Source organism: Nannobrachium achirus (genome assembly GCF_963921795.1).
Source record: "Nannobrachium achirus genome assembly, chromosome: 18".
In the NCBI taxonomy this organism is placed as follows: Eukaryota; Metazoa; Chordata; class Actinopteri; order Myctophiformes; family Myctophidae; genus Nannobrachium; species Nannobrachium achirus.
The window spans coordinates 22645900-22672299 of NC_137825.1; the positions used below are offsets into that span (position 1 = coordinate 22645900).

General features: G+C 41.3%; 3 protein-coding genes across 3 annotated transcripts; 2 read left to right on the top strand and 1 right to left on the bottom strand.

Annotated features, from left to right (window-relative positions):
* Positions 1 to 1899: 1899 nt before the first annotated feature.
* On the bottom strand, positions 1900 to 4695 carry LOC308303255 (zinc finger protein Pegasus-like). The gene is made up of 4 exons (XM_080747584.1): positions 4611 to 4695; positions 4210 to 4372; positions 3441 to 3632; positions 1900 to 2837 (listed from the first exon to the last, which is right to left on the bottom strand). Exons 2-4 carry the CDS (start codon positions 4343 to 4345, stop codon positions 1909 to 1911), a joined length of 1257 nt encoding a protein of 418 aa, XP_080603710.1. The 5' UTR covers positions 4346 to 4372; positions 4611 to 4695; the 3' UTR covers positions 1900 to 1908.
* Positions 4696 to 13557: 8862 nt separating this feature from the next.
* acadsb (acyl-CoA dehydrogenase short/branched chain) lies at positions 13558 to 19951 on the top strand. Its single transcript, XM_080747682.1, has 11 exons — positions 13558 to 13599; positions 14299 to 14461; positions 14729 to 14829; positions 14975 to 15181; positions 15628 to 15798; positions 16241 to 16366; positions 16462 to 16554; positions 16681 to 16770; positions 17025 to 17162; positions 17267 to 17366; positions 17907 to 19951. The coding sequence occupies exons 1-11, from the start codon at positions 13567 to 13569 to the stop codon at positions 17981 to 17983; spliced, it is 1299 nt and encodes a 432-aa protein (XP_080603808.1). The 5' UTR covers positions 13558 to 13566; the 3' UTR covers positions 17984 to 19951.
* Positions 19952 to 24500: 4549 nt separating this feature from the next.
* On the top strand, positions 24501 to 26097 carry LOC308303739 (homeobox protein HMX3-B-like; the record flags this gene model as incomplete). The annotated part of the gene is made up of 2 exons (XM_080748235.1): positions 24501 to 24792; positions 25409 to 26097. 2 exons carry the CDS (start codon positions 24501 to 24503, stop codon positions 26095 to 26097), a joined length of 981 nt encoding a protein of 326 aa, XP_080604361.1.
* Positions 26098 to 26400: the final 303 nt, after the last annotated feature.

The window sequence follows — 26400 nt, forward strand, 5'->3', positions numbered from 1 at the left end:
CTGAATGGCTGTTCAAGTTATAACATTTTTTTTGTTGCACCAATCAAATACTACACAAATATTCATTTATTAAAGATGTATATGTCTGTTTGCTCATCTACTTGACTGAATCTGACTTGGGATTCGATTGGTTTAATCATCTTAATTATCTTGGCAAATGTCAATCTATAATCAAATGCTAGCTATTCTTGGCATCAATCGTACACAAAATCATCGATCGCATACAACAAAATCACTTCATTAGGGTTTAATAATTTAGAACTAAATGTTAATTTGTCATTTTAAACTCACATCAGACAAGACATGTTTATCAAAGGACAATTGTTTACCTTATTCTGGATCTGCTACAATACAAATTATGAATAAGTTCATATTTAAAAATAGGCACCACAATATAATTAATGCTACAAGGCTTGTAAAGGGGATATTTTAAATATCCTTTGAAAACACTTGAAAGGTAACACTTTACAACAATTGTATATGTATATTATTCAAAGTACTAATAAATTATTTGGCTCGTGCCATCTCCAGTCATGGTCCTGTGAGGTATGTACACTGTAAAATCTTAAGTGTTCATTTAACTGAGTGTACAAATGGACCGACAAGGGTACATTTTGGTTCCATTTGCACATTCTGGGTACATTAACGCAGTGGTTCTCAACCTTTTCAGGCTGCAACCCTCAAAATAATTCTATTTGAACCCCACCCTGACAAGCATTTGGAATGTAGGAGTTGAGACATTACATTTCTTTCAACAGATAAACATTGTGAAAATTGTGAAAATAGCTAATGTACAAGCTCACGACAATGCAAGATATTTTCAGAATGTTTGATGCAGTATGGTCTTTTCTTTAAAAAAGGACATAACCCAAACCACAGGTTGAGAACTGCATTAACACTCAGGATTTTACTTTGTACTAAGAGATATGCAAGCATGACTAAGGCTAACAGTGAAGACCACATATTTTGATGTGATAAAAGTATCTGTGGCAAATATCTGTGGTAGATATTTTTTTTATCTGTATCTACCATCCACTTTGAATGAGAAAGATTTTTTTATCCGTTATCTGGCACAGTGGGAATGGGCCTTAAGTCCACATTAGGCTTCCCCAACAAAGCCCGGAAACTGTCTTGAAAATCAATATGGGACATGCCAGTAGCTGACCGGATACCATATGGACCCTTTTCATCGTCCCTGGTTTTATTTAGTCTGGAAACCTTTCTTGGAAGTCTATCCCCCTCTCCAACCTCACCTGTCTGCCTCCACATTTTCCTGCCTAAATAAAAACATAAAAATGTATTCAAATATATCCTGACAATATGGAGTTCAAGGTTACAAAAGAAAAATAGCCCAAGTTCCGACCTATAATCAAAACATAAAATCTTAAAGAACTGCAATAAGGCAAAGGCAACGCAACACATGTCACATTTGTAAACGTTTACAGTTGATCAGTGTAAAAACTGAAATGTCATACCAAAGGAATCATCTAATAGCAGAGTAAAGGGGCATCCACACCAACAATAATAAACATGAATATAACTAAATTATTTCTAACTCTCAAGTTGATGGCAAAGTCCACACCACAACTCAATTATAAAAATGACAGCAGCGAACTAGATCATCGGGACCTGGATGAATAGAAAACACAGGGCCACAATGGAAACAAGCCCTCAGGTCTTTTTGTGTTCTCTTTTTAGCATCATTGTATAATAGTACCACTGTACTCTTTGTAAACTATTATAAAGTATTCAATCAATAAATCACCTTCAGAGCGATTAAATGAACGATAGAAATATTGATACCCAATCAGCCCCACATCATTATCGTTATATTTATCCTTATAGTTATTATTCTTGGTGTGGCCAGCCCTTAAGGAATAGCTAAAACTATATGCCATGTGTGGAGAGTCACTTTTTATGCTGTCCACGAGCAAAGTGGCACGCAAAGTCATACTTGTCCCTGCATATGCAACCACAGATGTTGCACTGGAACGGGTGTTCATAGCCATGGCAGCCCATGTGAATGGTATAGAGGATGTTATCTGAGTAGTGGATATCACAGTGGTGGCATTTTTGCAGTTGCTGTTGGTCGGGTGTGTTGCCGCCGGCAGGGGCGGGCGTGCTAGGCTGGCTGTTGCAAACACTCGAATTGAGAGTGTGTGCATGGGGTTCAAAGCTGAGCCCCGGCCCAGGGCTGTACTTCCTGTGCTCCGAGGGACAGGACTCCTCAGTCAGAGGTGACGTCTGGACCCCGTTTGTTGACACAGAGACCTGGTGTATGATGATGGGCTTCTCATCCGTGCAGGAGACCCTGTCAGGGGAAACGGGCGTCTGAGACTCGGGAGGCAAGTCAGGCATTTGGCCAGCGATTGTAGACAGCTGGTCCAGTGGGTTATCGATCGCAACGCCATTGACGATGACATTGCTGCCACTTCCACCAATGTCATGGGCCTTGGCCATGCTCTTACTAAACTCATTGTTATTCAAATGGTGGTGCAGCTCATGAGAGATGTCGTTCAGGTAATCCGACTTTGGCACCGCCATTGGGGGAGGGCTGAAGTTGAGCAGGATCCGTCTTCCGAAGCCCAGGGACGTGGTCCTCTTCTGCAGAACGCTCAGCATCCTCTTGTTGGAGAACGCAGAGCGCACCCCTCTCGTCGGCAGCAGCTTGTGGCGGCGTCGGCGGTGGTGGGAGAGATTACTGCGGTCGCTGCAGCGGAAGGCGCAGAGGTCGCACTTGTAGGGTTTCTCTCCGGTGTGCGAGCGCATGTGTGCTTCCAAGTGGCGCTCGTAGGCGGAGGCGAACGGGCACAGCTGACAGCGGTGGGGTTTCTCTCCTACAATGTGCCAAAGCGAGGTTAGTGTGGAGAAAGCAACACAGGAAAGGTCGACCTAAAACAAAGTCGACCCAAACTCGTTTCCCCAACAGGTCTGTGGCCTTAAGCTAGATGCAGAATAGACCGAAAATGAAATCTAATCTTTGCTTCTGGGGGTCCCTGGAACAAAATATTTTGCGATAGGGGTTCATCCGTGGAACAAAATATTTTGAGATGGGGGTCCGCGGCCTAAAACACATTTTGGGGGTCCTTAACCACTGATAGGCACATTCTAAAAATGTCTTCTAAATCCTAGCAGTTTTCCTGAAAAAAAAATATGTTGCTATCATTGTTTCTCAAACTTTGTCATGTCAAGGACCCCCAGAATGATATGTATTTGGCTACGGACCCCCCCATCGCAAAATATTTTGTTCCAGGGACCCCCAGAAGCAAAGATTTGATTTTGGTCTATTCTGCATCTACTGTAGCTCAAGGCCAAAGACCCGTTGGGAAACGAGTTTGGGTCGACTTTGTTTTAGGTCGACATTTCCTGCTACCGGAGAAAGCAATAATATACGATTTAAAAACGAATCAGATGCAAAAGGTGTGTGTGGATTACATTACCTGTGTGGATGCGAATGTGCTCTATCAGTCGAGCCATCCCTTTGTTGGCATAATTGCAATAACTACATTTATATTTTCCATCATAAGTCCTTTCCAAGCCATCCATGTGCATCTCCGATCCTTCTTCCAACGACAGGCTCACCTCTACAGACGGGGGGCCGAGACCATTCTGGTCACTCTTTGTGGTGCTGCCTAAAAACAAACCCACATACACATAAACTGAGTGTACTTCAATACAAAAGCGCCACAGATCACTTTCAACCCAGAGTCAAAACCAACAAAGGGTCAAACTCGTTCTTCTGCTATACCACCAAAATGTGGAAAGCCTTACCGAAGGCCATAAAGGAGTGTGGATCACTATCATCCGTTAAAATTGCCCTGAAAAACCACTTACAGGCAGCAGCCGTTCGCAACTGGTAAAAAACCAAACCTAGCCCAGCCCTACCCTCCCCTGCCCCTTCTTTGTATATACGTTCTGTTTGTTTAGACTTACTGTTTTCATTTTTCTTTTGTTGTTTACATTTTATTTTCTTTACATATCTACTGCATAGTACTGTGTTCTATTCGTCTGTCATTCAATGTTATATGAGATACTTTAATGGTTTCCTGTGGAAATAAGCTTAGTCTTTTCATGGATCTCCTTTTAGTAGACCAGTGAATTGTACCGTCATGAAACTGTACCTTTTCCTATGCAAACTTCTAATAAAGTCTTCAATCAATCAATCAAAAAGATATATACATTGACTAATTATACATGTTGATATCTCACCTGGCTGAAATGATTCTCCCGTTTCTTTATCCCCGCATACAGAACCAGAGATCATGTTGACATGCTGGGTTTGCTGTGTGAGATATTCTTGGAATTCTTTCACAAAATCCACAGGTTCGGTCTTAATATCTTCCATGTTTTAATCTTCAGTGCGGATTCTTGCCTATAAGGTCGTAAAAAGCCAAAGTGAAGAGGTTCATTATTATCAATAAATGTGAGAATATTTGCATGTAATAAATAATATGACAGCGATAATTACTGGATGTTAGCAAGGTAGCGATGACAACTGAAAGAGAGCTCACATTAGCTACAATGAACGAGCTAGCTGAAGTCAAATTTATAGTTATTTTAAGAACATCAGCTATTAAATAACATGTATACGAAAATCATTCGTGTTTTACCTGCAGGATGGATCCACGAAACGCCGAGGTTAAAAGTGTTCCTGTTGGCTAAATGAGCGGATAGCATTAGCAACGCCGGTTTACTATTTTCTCCCTTCTGCCTATTTAATATCGGACCGTTTAAAACGTTACACCAACATCCTTCTTCTTTTTGAGGTTTGCATGGTACGCTACCATTGGTGACCTATCGACCTTTGTGACCCCAGAGCCCACTATTTTCCTAGTTCCTCCTCTCAAACAATTTATACACTGTGACTGTACGTCTTTTATGGAGGACAAGTGATTTCAAATAAAAACTGGTCTGGTACAGTTGTTATTTAAAAGTAAATTCGCCTATCAGGTAATAATTTCAATGATCTGTCTTTAATTATTGTATGATTTATGACATCATTTGTGTGATTACTTTTTATTTCATTTTAGAGGAAAAAAGAAAGGGGTACAGGCACAAAATATCACAATGATTGCAATAAAAAAAAAAAAGTGGTATACTATTATAGCTGCCACTGGCTTGATCATGAGAAACATATTCCAACATACTGTATATCCACATGCACCTGTATTGTACCATTTATAGAAAATATATTTACACAAAAAAAAAACAAAGTACACATTAATACAATACTATTTTAGCAGTTGAGTAGAGTAAAATAGTTGACATATTTGCGCTATGTGCTAATCAATAACACAAAAAGTAGCCTATAACTTCACATTAGATATTTGAACACTGAATGTTGCAATATTCCTTGTGAGCACAACACACAAACATATTTTTCACAAATCGAAACAGAGCAGTTGACCAGCAACAAGCAAGGCTAATATATAAAATATACAGTTGTTATCAAACCTTAAAATCTGTGGTTTAAGTTTCTTTTCTAGCACACACCATGCAAACATGAAGCCTACATCTCACAAATCCAGTTAAGCTTCCGAGAGCAAGGCAGGTCATTCCAGGTTCCGTCAAAGAGTTCCACACAGTCTTCTTTGCCGCTCATATTGTTAGGCTCCCCTGCCGTCCAGAAACCTTCACCAGTGTTTAGAGAAATAAGTAGTCAGGTCATGAAAACAAGGCCAAAAGAAGTGACTATAGGCCACATTAGCACTTTAAAGTTTAAACCTGTATACTGTACATTGAGATCTGCTATTTTCAAAACAAAAAAAAACGTGAAATATTTCTGAAACGACACACATCTTTATGAACAACACAAATCTTGTATGAGGGTCTCTGCTACAAAATATCTTCAGATGGTGTGACATGTTTGAGAATCACTTTAAACAAAATTAGGAAACACGGCCAAACTAGACTTCACTCTGTCGAGGTGCCAATTTGCACTTTGTGCACCCATAGTCAAATATGGCTGGTAGTTTGCGTCTCTTTCCGAAGAAAGCGACAAGTGTGACCAACAGAACGTGCAAGTAAGGGTGATGATAGCTGTCTGTGGGTATGTGGGTAGGCAAGTTGTCACTATCGAGGTGCCAACTTGCGCCTTGTATCAGGTCCCACTTGTTGGTTGGTGGTGACCTCACCGAGAACGCTGCTTCCTCATTGGCTAAAGGCCCAGCCAACAAGATACGGTCACATACATACCCACCCACATACCCATCCACAGAAGGCTGTCATCATCCTACTTGCGCAATCTGCTGGCACAAGCAATAACCAACTACACCAAGGGTATTCAACAGGGAGCTTATAATATATCATTTCTGTTAAGCACTTGTGCTTCATTTTTGCTCTGTAAAGCACTTTGAGCTGCATTTCCTATCATGAAAGGTGCTATAAAAATAAAGTTTATTATTAATATTTATTATAATACACAGACATGGCAACACTGACCTTCACCCTGCAGGGTTGTCTCATCCACCCATTGCCAGGTGCCCTCAGATGCTCGGTCAGACAAGCCAATCCAGGCCCTCTAGCCCTCTAGTGTGCAAACTTTCCAGGAAGGGAAACACTGTAGTTTCCATGAGCAATGATGTCATTGGTAGGCACGTTTCTGAACTGTCCACAGCCGACCTCTGAGAGGCAGAGGTTATAGACAGAAATGGTGGACCAATTATGTGAAGATAAGGTTTGAAATGGGCAAAGTGCTCCTTTGAAGAGTTGGAAAGACATGTTGATAACGTATGTCTGATTTATGTGTTTTGATTGATTGATTGAAGACTTTATTAGAAGTTTGCATAGGAAAAGGTACAGTTTCATGACGGTACAGTTCACTGGTACAAGGTCTACTAAAAGGAGATCCATGAAAAGACTAAGCTTATTTCCACAGGAAACCATTAAAGTATCTCATATAAGAAGACAGACAATGTGGAATAGTGGTACTGTAGCTTTGTATGACTGCACGTGTAGAGATAGTGTTCTCTTACCTGGGGCTTTAAGAAGTAGCCTGTCAAACAACTCTTTATCTGCAGTCAGGTTTGTATACATGGTATTGAACTGTTCCGTCAGGTTGTCATAACTGATTTGTAACTGGTTGTTTTGGGTTTTCAATCCTTGTATGTCAGAATCATAAAGACCCGTAAGTCTGCTGTCTGAAAAAGGGAAATGTCAGAATGAATATGTGGAGAAAAAACTGCCCCTATTTGATTTGGACCTCGTCTTAACCACTTAAACCCCAGCATCTGTATTGTGGGGAATGCTTTTCGCTGAAAATAGCAGATCGACAAGCTCACAACAAAAATGTGTCTGTGTGAAGACATAATCATGTAATGTGCGATAAAAGCCCAATTATTGAAATCCCAAACACAGAATTGACTAGGACCATGACACAATGATGCCTGAGTCAGTATACTATACAGTGGCTGACTTGTCTCCAGATTTTCTTCATAAGAGGTAGGATACGGATTTAATTAGTGCAGAATTGTTATTATTTACTGTGTAGCACATTGGCATAGACACTATGGCACATTAGGTCCACTAGTATGAAGGTCTTTATGTGTGTATACCACTAATTTCTTTTGACCATTGTAAAGATAAAGTCTGACAAAAATGCCTGTCTCAGGCCCTGATGACAAAAAAAAAGGTTCAATAAAATTCCTCACTATGCTGCACATTTTGTTACATGAATTTTGGTAGAAGTATATAGAAACTATAGGTTTTTGTTTGTCAATCTGTCTGTACAATACTCACAGTGCACTTGTAGACCTATGATGACAGCCAAGAGGAGAAAGCATAGCACCCCCAGACACACTGCAGCAGTTATAGACCGCTGGGCACAACCTGAATCACATTATCACAAGGAAAGTTTCACATATTTGGACTAGGAAATGGTCTGGTGACCTAATATGAATGCATAATCACCAAGAATGCTAGAAAAGAAAAACAGGAGGTTTTGCTTGGACGTCAACAATATTCTAAAAACCAAACCTGACGAGGCTTTATTATTCCATGCATGCATTAACAAAGTATGAAAATGATTGTGCATATTGATTCAGCTCATAGTGCATGCATATTATCCTGAGAGCTGACACCTGATTTCCCCACTAAAGATTTCTCTTCTCTTCTCTTCGATAGACCATTCAATTTTAACACATGTACAGTAGAAGACTGCCACAGTAACCCATGATTTAATTGGTGTGTGTAGTTTAACCTACCTGAAAAATCCACTTTGTCCCTCGTTTCAAGTTCAGTATCTTCCAAGTTGGCATATACTATATCATCTTCATTGTTGGATTTAGTTTTAATGAAACTAAAATGATCTACCTCGTTTAAGTTCTGATATAGGCCTATTTCCTCTGCCATGTTTTCTATGTGCATTAACTGCAAATCTCTACGTTTTTGTTCAGGCAGGTTGACTGTACGCTGTCATCAACACTGTCATGCACTTACTTTTTGACTAATTGAACTATTCTTGTCACAAGATAGTCACAAGTGAAAAGATTTCTCAATCTCCTTTATGTTATGAGGAACTACAATGGAAAAAATAACTATGCTGTCTGCGCTATTGTAACCTTTCTATATTGACTCATCTCCACCACGTGAGAACTTCTCTCTGGTCCATAGGTTGTTTATTTCTGGCAGCATAAGGTGGGACATGGTCTGCACTGACTCACAACTTCATGTCTGTGTTCTGTTCCAGGTCACATACACAGTCTATGACAGTGGTTTTCAACCTTTTTCATATCAAGGTCCATTATTGTCTCCACCAGCCGAAGGCTGAGGGAGAGTATGTTTTCCCCTCCGTCCGTCCGTCCGTCCGTCCGTCCGTCCGTGCGTCCGTCCGTGCGTGCGTCCGTGCGTCCTCGGACTCCTCGCAGTTTGTGAACAGCTAATCTCAGTCACCGTTGGCCCGATCGCTGCCAAACTGAGCACACACACTCCCTGGATGCCAATCTAGAACCTCTGCCCCACATTTTTCAAATCAGCCTCATGGTGGCGCTATAACAGGCCGATTTGTGTGGCCTGGTTGTTACCAGCTAATCTCCGGCGCCGTTGGCCCGATCGCTGCCAAACTGAGCACACACACTCCCTGGATGCTAATTCAGAACCTCTGCCCCACATTTTTTAAATCAGCCTCATGGTGGCGCTATAACAGGCCGATTTGTGTGGCCTGGTGGAGACCTGTGCTCGGAAGAGCACTGCTTCTAGTTTATTCTGCATTTGAGCCACACACACCACCATTTGATGTAATTTAGCCTCTCAGACCCAAGACTTAATAATATTTTGTTATGATTTTGTCCACAATTCCATGCTGATGCTATATTGATGTGTCAGGAGAGATAACATTTTCTAATTATGTAGACTACTTACTTATGTAGAAGTAATGCAGATGTTTAACAATAATTTAACTCTTGAGAGCATAAAATTAATTTTACATTCTGAAGAGTTAAAGATCTATAACGGTTCATTTGGTTACCAACTCTCCTTCATTTAGCTGGGGACCACCTAGAATCCCTTCAAGGACCACTGGTGGTCCCGGACCACTGGTTGAAAACCACTGGTCTATAATGATGATGTTGCCCATCCAAGGCCAAAGGCGTTCTAACTTCTTATTTGGTCATCCGGATAGCTGGTCCTGAATCTCAGGTGCTACATGGCCATGCAAAGGGTCTGGGGATCTTAGTATAATCACATTATTCTAAGATCTCCAGATAGTACGGAGGATTGAGGGTTAAATCGTTCACTTTTTCATAAAAGCGTGAAATTTGGTACACTTGTACAGTTTGGGGCCCTGAACATTTTCAGATATGGAGCCATCGCAAAAACGCCCCCTGGTGGCCATGGTGGCCATTTTAATTTCCACCATTACCATTGAATGTATTTTGCATCATAACTCCTGAACCGAACAAGATAATACAGAATATGTGATGTCTACACCTATGTTTTGATGGTCAAGGATTCCATTGATATCATGTACAACGTACAACATCATAACATGTTCAGGTGAATGGTTAATAGTCAATTCAGTGATGTTGTGAGGTAGTCCCGTGGTTTTGTCCAAACATTTTTCACTTTTTCATAGAAGCGTGAAATTTGCTACACTTGTACAGTTTGGGGCCCTGAACATTTTCAGATATGGAGCCATCGCAATAACGCCCCCTGGTGGCCATGGCGGCCATTTTAATTTCCGCCATTGCCAATTAATGTATTTTGCATCATAACTCCTGAACCAAGCATGATAATACAAAATATGTGATGTCTACACCTATGTTTTGATGGCCAAGGATTCCGTTGATATCATGTACAACATCATAAACTGTCCAGGTGAATAGTTAATTGCCAATTCAGTGATGTTGTGAGGTAGTCCGATGGTTTTGTCCAATTTATTTTCACTTTTTCATACAGGTATGACATTTGGTACACTTGTACAGTTTGGTACACTGAACATTGTCAGATATGCAACCATCGCAAAATCGCCAATTGGTGGCCAGAGGGAGAGCAGAGCCCAGGATTACAGCTTAGGCAATTGGCACTGGGTGAAAATATGGGTTACAAAAAGTATTAAAATATAACTAAATAATGTGTTTTGCGTCTAATTTCCTAAACCATACATGATAATACAGAATGTGTGTCTACACCTATGTTTTGATGGTCAAGTATTCCATTGATAGCGCGTACAACATCATAAACTGTTCAGGTGAATGGTTATTTATTAGTCAATTCAGTGATATAGTGAGTATTGCAACGAAATAGATGAGATTATGCAGAATAACATTTCAAGCATATTTCATGTCATCCCACATCCTGATTTACTGTTATGATGGTGTCCACAATAATTATTTATTTTTGGTTGACTCATCTCAGTGTTTTTTTTGTGAAGATCTGTCATCTGCTGAACCCCTTCATGAAGCAAGTACCTTCCTGCCAAACGGCACAAAAAATACATGTTACCAATCATATGGTATGTCATAGCATAAAATCTGCTGAGCTGGTTTACTATATTGAGAATGTGCAAATGAAGAAATTAAGTCTGTCTTTAGTTTTAAATAAACTGTACTCCTGCCACCTAGATCAACTGAGCCAGGAACAGCAGGGATGTGCAAAGAATGTTAGAGAGGCAGGGGCTGAAATGTCTGAAAGGCCCTTTTGGTGGAAATGTCGAAAATAGCCGACACACCGCTCAGCTATTTTCGGTGCTTGATACCACACTGAACTAATCAAGTCAATACTGGAGATGTGGTGTAACGGCATAGATTTCTACACAGAGAGGGACATTCTTTCAACATAAAATGCTGCATTCAGGTTCAACAAAGTTTGGACAAGATTGCATTCTCTTGAATGCTGCCTTCAGGTATGGCATGGAAAGAGGGCATTTGCATTTCTCCATAACAAGGACCTGTACAGGCAACTGCCGAGGCTCAGCAAGAAGGTAGCAGCTAGGAGGATGAAGCTGGCCGGCCACTGCCACAGACATCGGGAGCTCCCGGCCAGCAGGCTGGTCCTGTGGGAACCAACGCGCAGGCGATCGCGAGGATGTTCCGCGTTAACGTATGTGGACATCCTGAAGAAGGATGTGGGAGCTGAAAGCTCTTCGGAGCTGGCCGGGTGTATGGAGAACCGGAACGATTGGAGACTCCGATGGAAGCTCATCTGAGGACGACCGAGAGAGAGAAAAAACACATTCATGGTGTGGAGAGGGCACTTTTTACAGACGAACAAAAGGGCTGGGGCTCAAGACCCCTTTGATGTCTATGTGTGCCTGAGGAACAGACATCAAGGGTTAACTCCACACATTTAAAGAATAGGGTTAGGGTCAGTACCTGTGTCCTGAAAAATCTACCAGCAGAACATATCTCCTTGGCAGCCTTTCATGCCAATAAGCTGCAACCAAAGTCACCCCTGCCATCTCAGCTCTCCTTCCCCTATTCCCTGATGACTCAAAATCAGTGGCCATGATTCATCATGCAATGAATGTTATCAATCAAGCAGTACAGAGGGTACATCCAGGACAAGTACAGTACCTGTTGTGACTTTGGACCTATTTAGCCAAACAAATACAGTGGAATTGGCCCCTTTCACATGGAGAAGGAGAAGATAATTTTGTGATTGTCTTAGGAGGACTGCATATTGAGATGGCGGCTCTCAAGATACTGGGGGACTGGCTAGAAGGTAGTGGTTGGATGGAAGCCATTGTCCAAGCGAACATGGCGAGTTGCAGAGTCCTTTCTGAAAGCTTCAACCAAAAGAAAGACTTATTGTGGACACTAATAAGTAACATAACAGTAAATTATGCCCCAGCTAGCGGGATGGCATGAAATATGCTTGAAATGTAATTCCGCTTAATCTCATTTATTTCATGCAATCCTCACTGAATTGACTATTAACTATTCCAATGCACAGTTTATGATGTTGTACACATTATCAGTGGAATCCTTGGCCATCAAAACATAGGTGTAGACAATACCTATGCTGTATTATCATGTTAGGTTCAGGAGTTATGATGCAAAATACATTAATTTGGTAATGGTGGAAATTAAAATGGCCATCATGGCCACCAGGGGGCGTTTTTGCGATGGCTCCATATCTGAAAATGTTCAGGGCCCCAAACTGTACAAGTGTACCAAATTTCACGCTTTTATGAAAAAGTGAATAATGTTTGGACAAAACCATGGGACTACCTCACAACATCACTGTATTGACCATTAACTATTCACCTGAACAGTTTATGATGTTTCACATGATATCAATGAAATCCTTGACCATCAAAACATAGGTGTAGACATCACCGATTCTGTATTATCATGTTTGGTTCAGGAGTTATGTTGCAAAATACATTCATTGGTAATGGTGGAAATTAAAATGGCCGCCATGGCCACCAGGGGGAGTTTTTGCGATGGCTCCATATCTGAAAATGTTCAGGGCCCCAAACTGTACAAGTGTACCACATTTCACGCTTTTATGAAAAAGTGAATAATGTTTGGACAAAACCACGGGACTACCTCACAACATCACTGAATTGACCATTAACTATTCCCCCGAACAGTTTATGACATTTTACATGATATCAATGAAATCCTTGACCATAAAAACATAGGTGTAGACATCACCTATTCAGTATTATCATGTTTGGTTCAGGAGATATGTTGCAAAATACATTAATTGGTAATGGTGGAAATTAAAATGGCTGCCATGGCCACCAGGGGGCGTTTTTGCGATGGCTCCATATCTGAAAATGTTCAGGGCCCCAAACTGTACAAGTGTACCAAATTTCACGCTTTTATGAAAAAGTGAACGATTCACCTAAAATCTGACCTCAATCCTCCGTACTAAGACCCAAAGGTGCTTTACATTCATCTATCCATTTCATTATTTTCAGTGGAGACGAGACGAAATTGATATACAGCGCCCTCTACAGGTATTCAGTGTACCGGGTGTGCGCTGCTGTGTACAGAATTTGACAGGTCACTATTTGTGACGCAACACCGTTTGCTTTCCTTCCCCCAGCCTTGTTGCCCCCGGTTCCTTCTAAACGGTGCACGCACCGTCGTTGCGAGGACCCGTATGTAAACATTAGGAATCATGGCTGCACCGCTGACCAGGGTTTTCTCGAAGGTGAGACGACAAATATATCGTGAAGCGACATGATAGTTGGACATCATAATGCATACTAGCCAATTTAGAGCTATAACATCTCCCTGCAATGATAATAATAAAGTCTTGGCACGTGTAAACAACGCAACGCCTTCACTGTAACGCTGTTACGCAACCTGTTCTATGCTATCACGTAACGTTATTACTTAATGCATGAGGCTTCACCTTAGGTCCTTAGATCAAAATGATACACTTATGTGCACTTATACATTCTTTGCATTTCCAATTAGTCATTCTTGATACTGAAAAATATGGATGAAAATAAATAGACAAGTACTTAAAGGACCACTTCACTTAACCCATTTTCAACCTGTCTTCATATTGACCATCACTAATAACTAATAACTGGTGCTCATTTTAAGCAAGCCTGCAGTTTCTATTCACTTGTATTCTCCATCAATGATGTCAATGGTAGGTGGGTTTCTGAACTGTCCAAAGACAGCGCTCCCCTGAGACATCACAAAAAGTAGATAAAACATAGTATTATCATTATTATGAGCATTAGTTAGGACCAATTATATGAAGATAGGTTGATAATAGGTGATGTGGTCCTGTAATTGATTCAAATTCTAGTTGAGCTCAAACTGTGTTCACTGAGTTCAGTACTTAAGTCTAGCGTAGCTTTATTCCAATTAATAACTGTCATTAATATGATTTTAGGTTGGTAGACAGCTCTCTCGACCATGGGCTTCATGGCAGGCTGGGCTGCGGAGCAGGTCTTCGGTATCTGCCCCAGATATGTCACCAGATCCAGATGGGATTGGGGTAGCCTTCCCTCCGCTGCAGACCTATTCTGAGGAGGAAGCAATGATGAGGGACGCAGGTGAGATATGGGCAGCAGGAGGTTCCTGTGGAGCGGCCGCAGTACTCCCGTGTTGATCCCTGACTCCTCTTGACTTCACTTCAAAGCATTTAGAGAGCAAGACATTGCTCTAGTCTCTAATTGTGTTGCAGATTAATTAACATTCCAAAGTACTTTGGATGAAGTCAGTATAGAATTGCAGATTTAGAAGACACGCAGAACATTGCATCAGTAGTTCTGAAGCTACATCAATTAAACTTGAAATATATTTCCTCTACTTTTTTACAGTGAAGAAGTATGCTCAAGAGCGCATTGCCCCATTTGTGTCAAAGATGGACGAGAGTTCACACATGGATGATGAAGTGATCAAATCACTTTTTGAACAGGGTGTATGTGTTTTTTTTAATTCAATTTCTCTGCATTTGTGAATTAACATTTGTGCTGAAAACAGAATGAAATCATTCTAAAACGCCAGTCTGATTGTTTTTCTAGTATCAGCGATGCCCATGTTGTATTTATTTAAACTTTTCCTAGCTAATGGGCATTGAGATTGACCCAGACTATGGTGGCACTGGCTCGACATTCTTTTCGTCCATTCTGGTCATCGAGGAACTGGCCAAGGTGGACGCCTCTGTGGCTGTCCTGTGTGACATTCAGAACACTCTGATCAACACGCTGGTAGCCAACCTGGGGAACCCAGCACAGAAAGAAGAGTACCTCAACCGCCTGTCCACTGACACTGTGAGTCATTTTACGTGATGCCTTTCATTGGCCTGAATTTTAGACTAAAACCAGTAAATATGTTTTGTATTAAGACCTGAGGCTGATTCTACAAAAAATGCCTTCTAATTTAGTTGTTCTCACACTTTACATATCTTTCAAAAATAGCAGATGTACAAACTTGCAGTGTGGCATGAACTGATGCACTCTAAGCTTGTGTATCTGTTATTTTTGAATAGCCAACGCGAAAATCTAAAATGACACATCTTGGTTTTAATAGGTTAAGAAACTGGAGAACATGTTTAGCTCAAATTACTTGCGCAAGCAGAGCGCAAGTTGGCACCTCGACAGTGCATTTCTCATTTAAAAATGTAATGGATGATCAACAAATAAGCAGCATTGTAATGTGATCAGTGATTGATAATCTTTCAACTGTGCATAATGCATATTGTTTTCATGTCCCACAGGTTGGTAGCTTCTGCCTGTCAGAGGCAGAGTCGGGGAGCGATGCCTTTGCTTTGAAAACGCGTGCGGAAAAACACAAGGACTATTACGTCATCAACGGATCTAAGATGTGGATCAGTAATGCAGAACATGCTGGATTGTTCCTTGTGATGGCCAATGTAGACCCCTCCGCAGTGAGTTAAATTCCTTCACCATACCCCATTTTCTACTACTGTACAATTTACACTATGATGGGGAACGCCTGCGTGATACAGGGGTAAAGTACACCACCGTGAGACTAGGGTTCAGTTCCTCTGCGTTGCCTCTGGCTTGGCCGTGCACTCCAGGAGGTGACAGTGAGAATGACTACATGGGGGTCATTGGCATAACACAATGAGAAAAATGAAAATCATGCACAAAAATGTATACTGGGTATACAATATAATACTCCAGAATGAGACACTGTTATTCTTTTTGCAAACATAAATGTTTTAGCTGGGTTATAGCTACGAATAAACAAATAGAGGTGGGAACTTTTGATTCTACAATAGGATTTATTTTTTTGAGCTGATCACAATGCAAATGTCTGGTCTTATGATAATGACATACAGACTAACTAATGTTTCTGTTTGACAGGGATACAGAGGAATCACCTGTTTCGTTGTAGACAGAGAAACAGAGGGCCTTGAGATCGGCAAGAAGGAGAACAAGTTGGGTCTGCGTGCCTCTTCTACCTGCCCTCTCAACTTTGACAATGTCAAGGTGAAATCAAGTACATCCATCTTGTGGCACATCGGAATTGTCCACTCTGAGGGAATGGCATAATGTTCTCATGTCTAACTTGTTCTCTGTTGTAGGTCCCTGAGAAGAACATCTTGGGCAAGATTGGCCAAGGATATAAATATGCCATTGGAATGTTGAATGAAGGAAGGATTGGAATTGCAGCTCAGGTAAACCTCTGAAACAATGAATCCCCAAACTCTTTTCACATTTGGCAAATAAAACTAGTAAAAAAGATTGTGATGTGAACAGAGAATATATTTAAGCTTCACTAACATTCTGTCAAATTGTCACAGATGGTGGGCTTGGCACAAGGCTGTTTTGACAACACGATTCCTTACACCAGACAGAGGGTGCAGTTTGGCAAGCGGATCTTTGACTTCCAGGTACAGCTTCAGAAGTCACATGACTTAATAATATTATATAAGTATAGAGTACCGAAGTCCTGACGTCACTCACTCATCCCCAGTAATGTCTCTGTGGAGAATAACATTGGGCCATCTTAGAATCGTCTCGTATATTAATAAAACATAAAACGTGACCAAGGTAAGGTGTGTGAATTATGTCAGGCTTCGGTGTTCTATAGCTAATATCTTTCAGCATAACTTAATTTTGTAATTTTGTTTGCTGTGTATTTCAGGGCATGCAGCACCAGATAGCGCACGTGGCAACCCAGATTGAAGCCGCTAGATTGCTGACCTACAATGCTGCACGTCTAAAGGAAGCTGGGAGACCTTTCATCAAGGAGGCCTGCATGGCTAAATACTTTTCTGCAGAGGTGAGCTGGTTGCAGTTCAGTACAAAGTTGACTTTTTCAGTGTTTGCCTGTGTATTTGAATTGTCAGTGTATACTTTAAATATCTACTGTTCCATTTTATTTAGGTCGCAACTCTAACCACATCAAAATGCATAGAGTGGATGGGTGGGGTGGGCTTCACCAAAGACTACCCTATAGAGAAATACTACAGAGACTGTAAAATCGGTGAGTGGCTCATTACTTTGTCTGTTTGTTCTATTAAGGGTGACTTACCTGACCGTAGCTAAAGCTTAAGTATTAGACCTTGCAACATGAACAGTGCATATTTCATGTGGGGAGGAGGAAGGTCAAACTACAATTGTTAGCGTGGAGCAGAGAGAAGGGGCGATAACAGTGGCAGTGCTGCCCAGGAGGCCAAGTAATCTGATCCGCCAGGAATTCCCTTGTCTGACCTTGACGTGCTAAAAGAAAGAGAGGGAGGGAGAGAGAGAGAGAGTCATTTACCACCAGCCACCACAGACCCAAAGTAGCCCTACAGACAGAATGACACTTTTCCTTTCGTCAATTCCACTTTCACTCTTCATTCTTCCTGCTGCCTAACTGGCAGATTGACTTACATAATAAGATAGTTGTGCCCCTTTGTCCCCATATTGAAAGTGACATATCCATGTGTTTCCCTGTGGAATTTGAAAATTGTGTGTGATAATCTGTCTTTTATCATACCAGGGATGTTTCATTTTGTTTACATGTTTTTGCTCTTTTCAGGCACCATTTATGAAGGCACAACGAATGTCCAGTTATCCACCATGGCCAAGTTCATCGATAAGGAGTATGACTACTGAACTCCGCTAGGCTGGATCCTCATGGGTTTGCACTCTTCTCTGTGTGACACTCCGTTTATTTTACCTTACTTTAGTGGGGTGTATTGTGTGACATGTATTGCTGTAGACGTCCTTTCTTTGGTGAAGAACTGTCGTACAACTAGATACAGTTTTGGCCTCTAGTTTGAGGGCGTTAGCAACTGGCATCCCTGTGGCATGTCAATATTATTTGGGAGAAATGTTGAAAAATAGCAAATCTACAAGTTGTACATCGGCTATTTTAACACTTATGTTGCAATGATTTTTTCTCTTCAATGTCTCGCGTTGCCATGGTTACCATAGACTTCCATGTAATTGTGTAAAAAGTGCACGCCCATGCCTAGATGATGCACCACGTGTGTAGATGCTGTTCACAGCTTTCAAACAAAAAAATTCGCTTGGAAATCCGTTCAGGCATTCATGATTTCAGCCATTATGTTTTCTTCAGATGTAAACAAACATGGCTGCCATGTTTGAAAGAATGAGTTGGTATGGGGGTTAAACATGCAATTTCGCGATCGCGATCATGCCTAATACATTTCTGGAGGTCCAAAAGAAAATTTGAAGAAGAAAAAAATTAAAAAAAAAAAAAAGTTTTTTTTTTTTTCAAAAACGGCCCAAACTCGGGAAACTCGGGGTTGGCACAGCAGTAGTACCAATACAAACTCGGGAAACTCGGGGTTGGCACCATATGTGTTAAAACATTTGAACAGTGGTGTACTGTTTTTTAAGTGGTTAATGTTCATCTTTTATTTTTGGTCTGTGCACCTTATCCAGTCTATGGTTCTCCAAATGAAAGGGATTGAGGGATGTAATATCGGTAATTGGTTGAGGGTTATACTGTATATGGCTGTTATTAGTCAAACTTGTCAACAAAATATTGAATATTGCTGTCAGGAACGCCTCCTCCGCGGTTTAGAATCACATTACTTTGGAATGTTTGCAGATCCTATTACCACCTGCATGGGACAAACTGTGTTGTTATCAGCCCAATGTGCCAGTTTACCCGCCTTCCAGCTAGAGGCCTTGCATTCTAGTAATGGCACTCCTTCCAGAAGGGCCTATTTTCAAATGAAAATGAATGAATGAGCCTTTTTTCTTCAGTCATTTGGGCTGCTGATTAGACACAGGGTTAGATTCTCACGTTAAATATTGGTCGGTTGTTATGCTGTGTGTAACTCTTATGAACTTGTGGTTACATTTACCAGCTAATGGGGTTTCTGGTGGGAATCTTATTTTCTCCCTCACACATATCACTATTTCCATAGGTCCATGAATAGCACACATTCGGTGTATGTCAGATGTAGACCTATGCTAACTGTGCTGTCCTTTAATTAAAGCTACAGTCCCTATGTTTTATGTTTTGTGACCGAATCTGAACTACAGTAAGCACAGTGTCCAATCCGTTGCACTGTCTGCTTCAAATAACTTTCTACCTGACGCCAGTCTTTAGTGGGAAAGCTGGGACACCACCTCCAACCCACTGCAGATTTGCTTGTTATATTGTATTCTATTAACATAAAATGTTTCATTCAATTAGTCCCGGATTGTAGCTTTAATGCTAATTCTCTTTCCCAGAAACCTTTTCTTAATTAAATTGAGCTTTTCCGAGGAATAAGGAAAGAAGAACTCCAATGTTACTGTTTTGTTCTTTAGTTTTTACAGATCCACGCGTGTTTTCGGTATGAGTATTATGTTTTGAGATGTACTGTATTGATTGGGATTTTTGCTAAATATGTCAGTGCCTTTGCAGTGTATCAACATAGTTAAGTTTTATTCTATGAATTCCCAAGACTCTTTTCTTTTGTAACACTGTTTGCTTTTAGTGTTTTCTGGGAACAGTATATGTTGTCATTCTGAAAGGCTGTCAAGAAAACCTTTCATGTCATCCATTGAATTTTTGGATTAGGAGTAAAATAATCTTTAGAATTCCATAAAGAGAACCTTGGAAATTATAATAAATGTCAGATATCATATAATATATTCATGCAGTATTTTCTTCTTTTTGCAATAACATACATAACAGCTGATGTTGTTATGTTCCACCACTAGATGGCAGCATGCTCTTGATGGACAGCCCAGGAGGTGAAGGTTATGACAGCTCCTGCTTTAAAGAGTGGTAAATTACCACATCTTCTAATAGCCTGTCACTGCTAATGTTATTTTATATCAGTTTAATTATGCCTGCCTCTAATATGGGAGGGACCTGCCTTAAATAATTCATTATCCAAGTGGCAATTTGTCAGTGTGATAAGGCTAATTAGATTTCCATTGCCTATATGTGTTGTCTATCTAAAACCAGGGCTATTGTTATGCACCTGACATTGACAGTGACTAACTACACAGGGGCCTGTATCAGCTATCACTCTTGTTAAAAACTTGTATTGTAAGGGTACCTGTTCAACAACTAGAAAGCCATTAATCACTGACATTACTTCATAACAACAACATAATGGGGATGGAAAATAATTGGAACCACAAGAAGCTAGAATGGCAAACAGACTGACAGTGGGATGAACAGGTTACAAATAATGGTGGTGTGGCCCATTCCAACCCATGACTCTGTATATGTACACAACAGTAAAATGTGTGACAATAGATTAACCACTTTTAACACTGGCATCCCTATTGGGCATGTTAGTCATTTACTCCAAGACAAGTGGAGAGACAAAGTGAATCTCGGGTTGAACCTTCAACCTTGAGCTTTAAGTTATAGTGAAAACATTTCAGGATGGAATATAATGGTATAGGGGACGCCAAGTTGAAAGTGGTTAAAAATCATTTTGGGGGTCCTTCACATGAAAAGGTCTGAGCACCACTGACATAGAAACATAGGTTTTTCAAAAACCTTAGGATTTGAATTTTTCAAAGGCTTGCACACATTTTCACGATAAAAGAAAATAGCTCGCAGGGCAGCACTTGGTGCCGTGCGGTGAGCTTGTATATCTGCTATTTTTCAATAGAGCACAAAATAATGTGTTCCCAGTCTAAATGGGTTAAACCCCCACCCCTATGAAGAACATTCATGGGGGCCCGCCCCGCAGTGAATTCTTGTACCCAGGGCCCAGAATTTGGTGTGACACCCCTGTCTCAGTATAGCTTCTGGCTCCCAAGTACAAGAGAAGAACGGTGGCCTATTGTGAGGTATAAAGCTGCTCTGAAGTCAGCCTTGTGATGGATTACAGTCTCATCAGCACCCTCCAGCTTAATGTGCGTCCTGGGTGTTAGGTTAAGATATCAGTAGTTCAGATGTATAGGCCTGCAGGTAATATACCGGAAACACCATAACAACAGCTTTAAGATCTCATTATGCCACATGTATACTCATGATCCAACGATATAACATATATTGACTTATGTGAACCACGTTACACCAAACGGAAAGGCTATGCAAATTTCCCCCCATCTGAGTCACTAACCTTGCCTTGTTACATGTTCTTTTTTCTCCTCTTTTTTTTTGGAGGGGGGGGGGGGGGTCTAATGAACGTCATTTCAGCCTTTGATGGAAGTGTTATTATCTGGATTACACTTTACATCAGCAAACACAGCTCAACCAGCCCCCTTCACCGCCCCCATCTTTAACACGGCTATGAGACCTCTAATTACGCAGGGATTCAAGTAGCTTTTCACAAAACAGAGTGTTGTCCTTGAGATTGGGGCGAGCTCAAAGGACAGATTGCATCCGTGTTTTAGTTTGAGCAAATCCAATTTATTTGATTAGCTTTATGCATATGTCTGGACGTCTAATTAAATAACATGGTTCTCTCTGTCTCTCTCCCTAAACAGATGGCACTTAGAGCACCGTTTTGTGCTTTGTAAGTTCATTTTGACCAAAGACCAACCTTATTTTTCTTTGAGAATTAAATATGACATTGTTCATACCCCAGAGAGAAACAGGGAGTGAAAAATAAGGTCGGTGTGGGTGCCTCTTTATCACTGACCCACATGATGATGACAGACGCTAATGTGACTGTATTGATGACTGTCAGCCAGACATCCGTCATGGCTCACTCAACAAATACACTGTGCATATGGGACCATTCACAAATAATCCAGTGTACCTCTCCTTTTATATCATTTGGATGTTTACACCTCTGCATGCTTGATGCGTTTGAGCAGCAGAATATGACACCGTGCACATAACCACTATTATGTCACATTTTTCATGTAAAAAACTGAAATTCTTTGGTGTCTGGCATTTTGTTTTTTATAATGCAATTTTGGGTCATGTGTGGAATGGCTGACTTGGATGTATCAGACCAGATCCCACTCCCCCATGTGAAGGTATACAAATACATTAATTTAATCTATTGTGTTCAAATACAGTAGAGTAGGCTATTGTTAGATTTTTTTATTTTTTTATTTTTTGACAGATACAAGGCAAGCAGCAAACCTATGCATGGGTGGGAATGTTTCCTGCATGTGTCCATGGGTTTTGGCTTTTTTGTGAAGCTGATTTGACGGGCCTTTATCACAAACTCATATTTATGACAATGACAAGCAATCAATGTTATGTCTGCCTGTGGCACTTCTGTAATAATCACATTATAGGCATAATAGGCCTATATACATTCAAGTGAATGAGCACCAGTGCACGTGAAATGTAGGCAATTGTGCATCTTTCTTGAATGAAGTGACAAAGTTGGAACTCAAGACAGCTCATTATTTTACGTTATCTTTTTATCATGCATTATCATCGTTTGTATTATTTGGCTATATTTTCTCTTACTGTTTCATTCTTGCTGCTCGGCCTCGGACACCTGAATTCTCCGGGGAGAATTCTCCGCCTAAAGTTAAGCAACACAAGAAAACAATATAAAATTGCTGTTTGAATGAGCACTATAAGGAATTTGATAGCGCGTCTGTTGGTGGTGGGAGTGCACGTGGTGTTCATAAATAGTTTAGTACACTCTTAAAATTGTTGGGTCAAAAACAACCCAAGTTGGTTATTTATGTAACCCAACACGTAACACTGTTTTGGACCAGCCCAACATGGGTTATTGCAGACCAACAGGGTTGGGTTAAGGCTGTGACCCAGCATGTTGGGTTGGGATTGTACAACCAAGTAATGGGTTAAAAGTGACTTTGCTGTTGGGTTAATGTGATACTGCTGATGGGTTGGAATCTAACACCCAAAAATGGCTTAAAAGTGACCTTGTTGTTGGGATTGTACGCTTATTCACATTAAATCTATTCATTTTTTTTTTTTACAACATTTTCTTCAATGACATTTTTCATGCTTAATCTACTCAAGGAAGAATGCATGCGGAGTCGTGGCAATATATCACAATTTTGAACACAACAGATTATGTGGTGCTTCACATTAAAAGAACAGCAAACCTGTTTGTATGTGTCAGTCTGGACCATCTTAGTCATGGTTTCTGTTTCTGTAAGCAACTATGTTTTTTTATATATTTTTTAATTAGGGATTATGACTGGGCTACATCCACTGCGATCATCTACAATACAATATTGTTTTCTCTATCTAAAACCATAAAATAATGGAAAAGTTTGTAAAAAATATCTGTATGGGAGCACAGTTGCATGCTGGGTAACTGCCCACCCACTTAGTTTAACCCAATAGTGGTGCAATTCACAAACCAATGTGTTGATAGACAGAGAGGGCGGGTCTATTTTAACCCAAGTTGGTGCAATGCAGTGAACCATGTGTTGGGTAAACTCGAATTCAAAAGCCTATACCAACACTTGGGTTATGAACTCAATGCATTTTATATGATGATGTGGGCGGGCCATCCATAGCCCAACAGATGGTTTACTAATTTTAAGTATTTTTAATCCAATGTTTGGTCATACTGACCCAACCTTTGACCCAACAGTGTCAACCCAGCAAAAGGGTTGAACATTTGACCCAACATTTTTAAGAGTGTAGGTGTGCGTGCGTAAAACGTGCGTGCAATTTGCGTAACGTGCGCCGCGCATATCGAGGAGGTGTGTTCCTGGTTGGTTCCTAGATCTAAATAGAGCATTTAGTCACTTTAATGACAGGTGATTGTAAGCATTCATGGCTTAAACATTGATAATTGGATGATCGATGGGCGCGCGTCGCTGAGCCTGCAGCCATAACGTGTTAAGGCCTGGGCTGGGCGCACTTTTTTTTCTCCTTTGGAGTCTATTCTTGTCCTGTCCCCTCCCTCATGGTCCGCTCCCTGTTTCATCTCAAATCCCATTTGCCATTGTATCTGCCCAATCGCAGAGACTGGGCGCATTTAACTTGGATGACATTTTTATTTCATCATTACTGTCCAGCGCAAGTTTGGCGCATTGATCATCGCGTTTTCACTGAGCTCACTATCTGGATGCAGCATCACGGGGTTTGCTCTGTCTGTCCCACTCCCTGCCCTCGGTCGGTCGTCTCCCAAATAAACGCAGTATAAAGCGCGGCGATAACTTATCCCAGGAAGATCCGAATTCTTTTGAAAGGGTTGCAAAAGCGCGATGTTTTCATGGTGATTTACTGGACATTAAAAGGTAAACGGTAATGGCAGACTCGACCGAGGCGCAAGAGACCTGTCAGCCTGCGAAAGATTCACCGTTCTCCATAAAGAACCTGCTGAACTTTGACAACAAGCCAAGTAAGCCCAAAACCTTACTCTCCTCCTCGTCCAGAGCGGTGTTTGAAGGGGGCTTCTTTTCTCGTCTGGGTGAGCTTTCTTTCCCTCGGTTTGAGTTCCCATCCCAGAGAGTCGGACTATCAGCGCACTATTTGGAACGAGCGTCTACCTGGTGGTACCCTTACACGTTGGGCACCTCAGGACAGCTGAGGACTGCAGGTATGCTTTTATTCTACAGTTCTGTGAGGATGATATCATGAAACAACACGATTTGAGAACAATGAAAATAAACAAAATAAAGGGCATCCCTCTGGCATTCTATACAGCATGCGCTTTTGTCAACTGTTGAACGTCTTTCACTGCACATGATCACTATTAAAATAGGCCAATGTAAAATAAATGTAGGCTGCTATTATGATTAGGTCCTAAATGTCACAATGCCCCCTCCTATGATTGATTAGGAGAATGTCCATCGTATTTTGATACTGCTGCATGTTGTTTGATTGTTTGACATGTAGGTCTATTAAATTTGCTTTGCTCTTATACAATTTGTCTGTGCAGAATAGGCTACTGAAGTGGTTCTCAAACTTTGAAATGTGATGGTCTCCCCTTAACTTTGACAGTATAGAAATGGAACCAAATTGACCCGTTAGGGTCCATTTGGTAGGCCTACACTGTCAAAGTTACGTCTGTCACTGTCAAAGCGTCAATTTAGACCCCCATAAAGGAACCTAAAAAGAGTCCCTGGAATCCACTTTGAGAACCACTGGGCTACTGTGAACATTTATAAAATAAAATAAAATAATCTTATTTTCAAATTCTGTGTTTCTTGCAGTGTCAGAGAAGGCCAGCCTGAGAGACATCATCTCACCGGTCACAGAGAGACGGTCACCAGACTTCCCAAATAAGGGCAGCAGCGGCGGCAGCCACCAGGACGAGAAAGAGGACGATGACAGCAAAAGCCTCGACGACATCGTGCTGGAGGAGAGCGACGTGGAGGGAGGAGGGGAGCCGAAGAGGGAAGACGTCGGAGACGACGCCGGAGGAGCAGACGACTGGAGAAAGATGGACTCGGACAGCTCGGACAAGAAAGCGTGTCGGAAGAAGAAAACGCGCACGGTGTTCTCCAGGAGCCAGGTGTTCCAGCTGGAGTCCACGTTCGACATAAAGCGCTACCTCAGCAGCTCGGAACGCGCAGGCCTGGCCGCCTCGTTACACCTGACGGAGACCCAGGTGAAGATCTGGTTCCAGAACCGCAGGAACAAGTGGAAGAGGCAGCTGGCCGCCGAGCTGGAGGCGGCCAACCTGAGCCACGCCGCGGCGCAGAGGATAGTGCGCGTCCCCATACTGTACCACGAGGGCAGCGGCGCGTCGGGCCACGGCCACGGCCACGGCGCAGAGACTGGTTCCTCCACGGGGAGCTCGCCCGCCGGACAGTCCCTCTTGTCGTTCCCACACCACATGTACTATTCTCACCATCACCACCCCATCGTCACGTCAGTCCCGTTGCTGAGACCTGTTTAAAAAAAAGAGGGGAATAAAAGACTGGTTGTTTTCATTGTTCACCAATATATTATTGTGTTTTTTTATCGAGAGGAGAGCGATTTGCGTTGGATGCAAGTTTTCGTATGATTAAATAACACATTTGGATTATTATTATTATTGTTATTATTATTATTATTCCATTATAATATTCCATTATATATAAAACATGCCACTTAAATGTAGGCCTAGGTTTTTAAACAAAACATGCCATCGATTAGTTCAGAACAGGCTACTGTCAATGTATATTTTACAGATACTGTGTATGTGTTTGCAATTTTAATG

Coding starts and splice junctions, on each gene's coding strand:
- LOC308303255 (XM_080747584.1), bottom strand. CDS start 4,345: ATGGAAGATATTAAGACCGAACCTGTGGATTTTGTGAAAGAATTCCAA. Junction 3,633..4,209: donor GGGAGAATCATTTCAGCCAG/GTGAGATATCAA, acceptor GTTTGTTTTTAG/GCAGCACCACAAAGAGTGAC. Junction 2,838..3,440: donor GCACATTCGCATCCACACAG/GTAATGTAATCC, acceptor GGCACATTGTAG/GAGAGAAACCCCACCGCTGT.
- acadsb (XM_080747682.1), top strand. CDS start 13,567: ATGGCTGCACCGCTGACCAGGGTTTTCTCGAAG. Junction 16,555..16,680: donor GGATTGGAATTGCAGCTCAG/GTAAACCTCTGA, acceptor AAATTGTCACAG/ATGGTGGGCTTGGCACAAGG. Junction 17,163..17,266: donor CTAAATACTTTTCTGCAGAG/GTGAGCTGGTTG, acceptor CATTTTATTTAG/GTCGCAACTCTAACCACATC.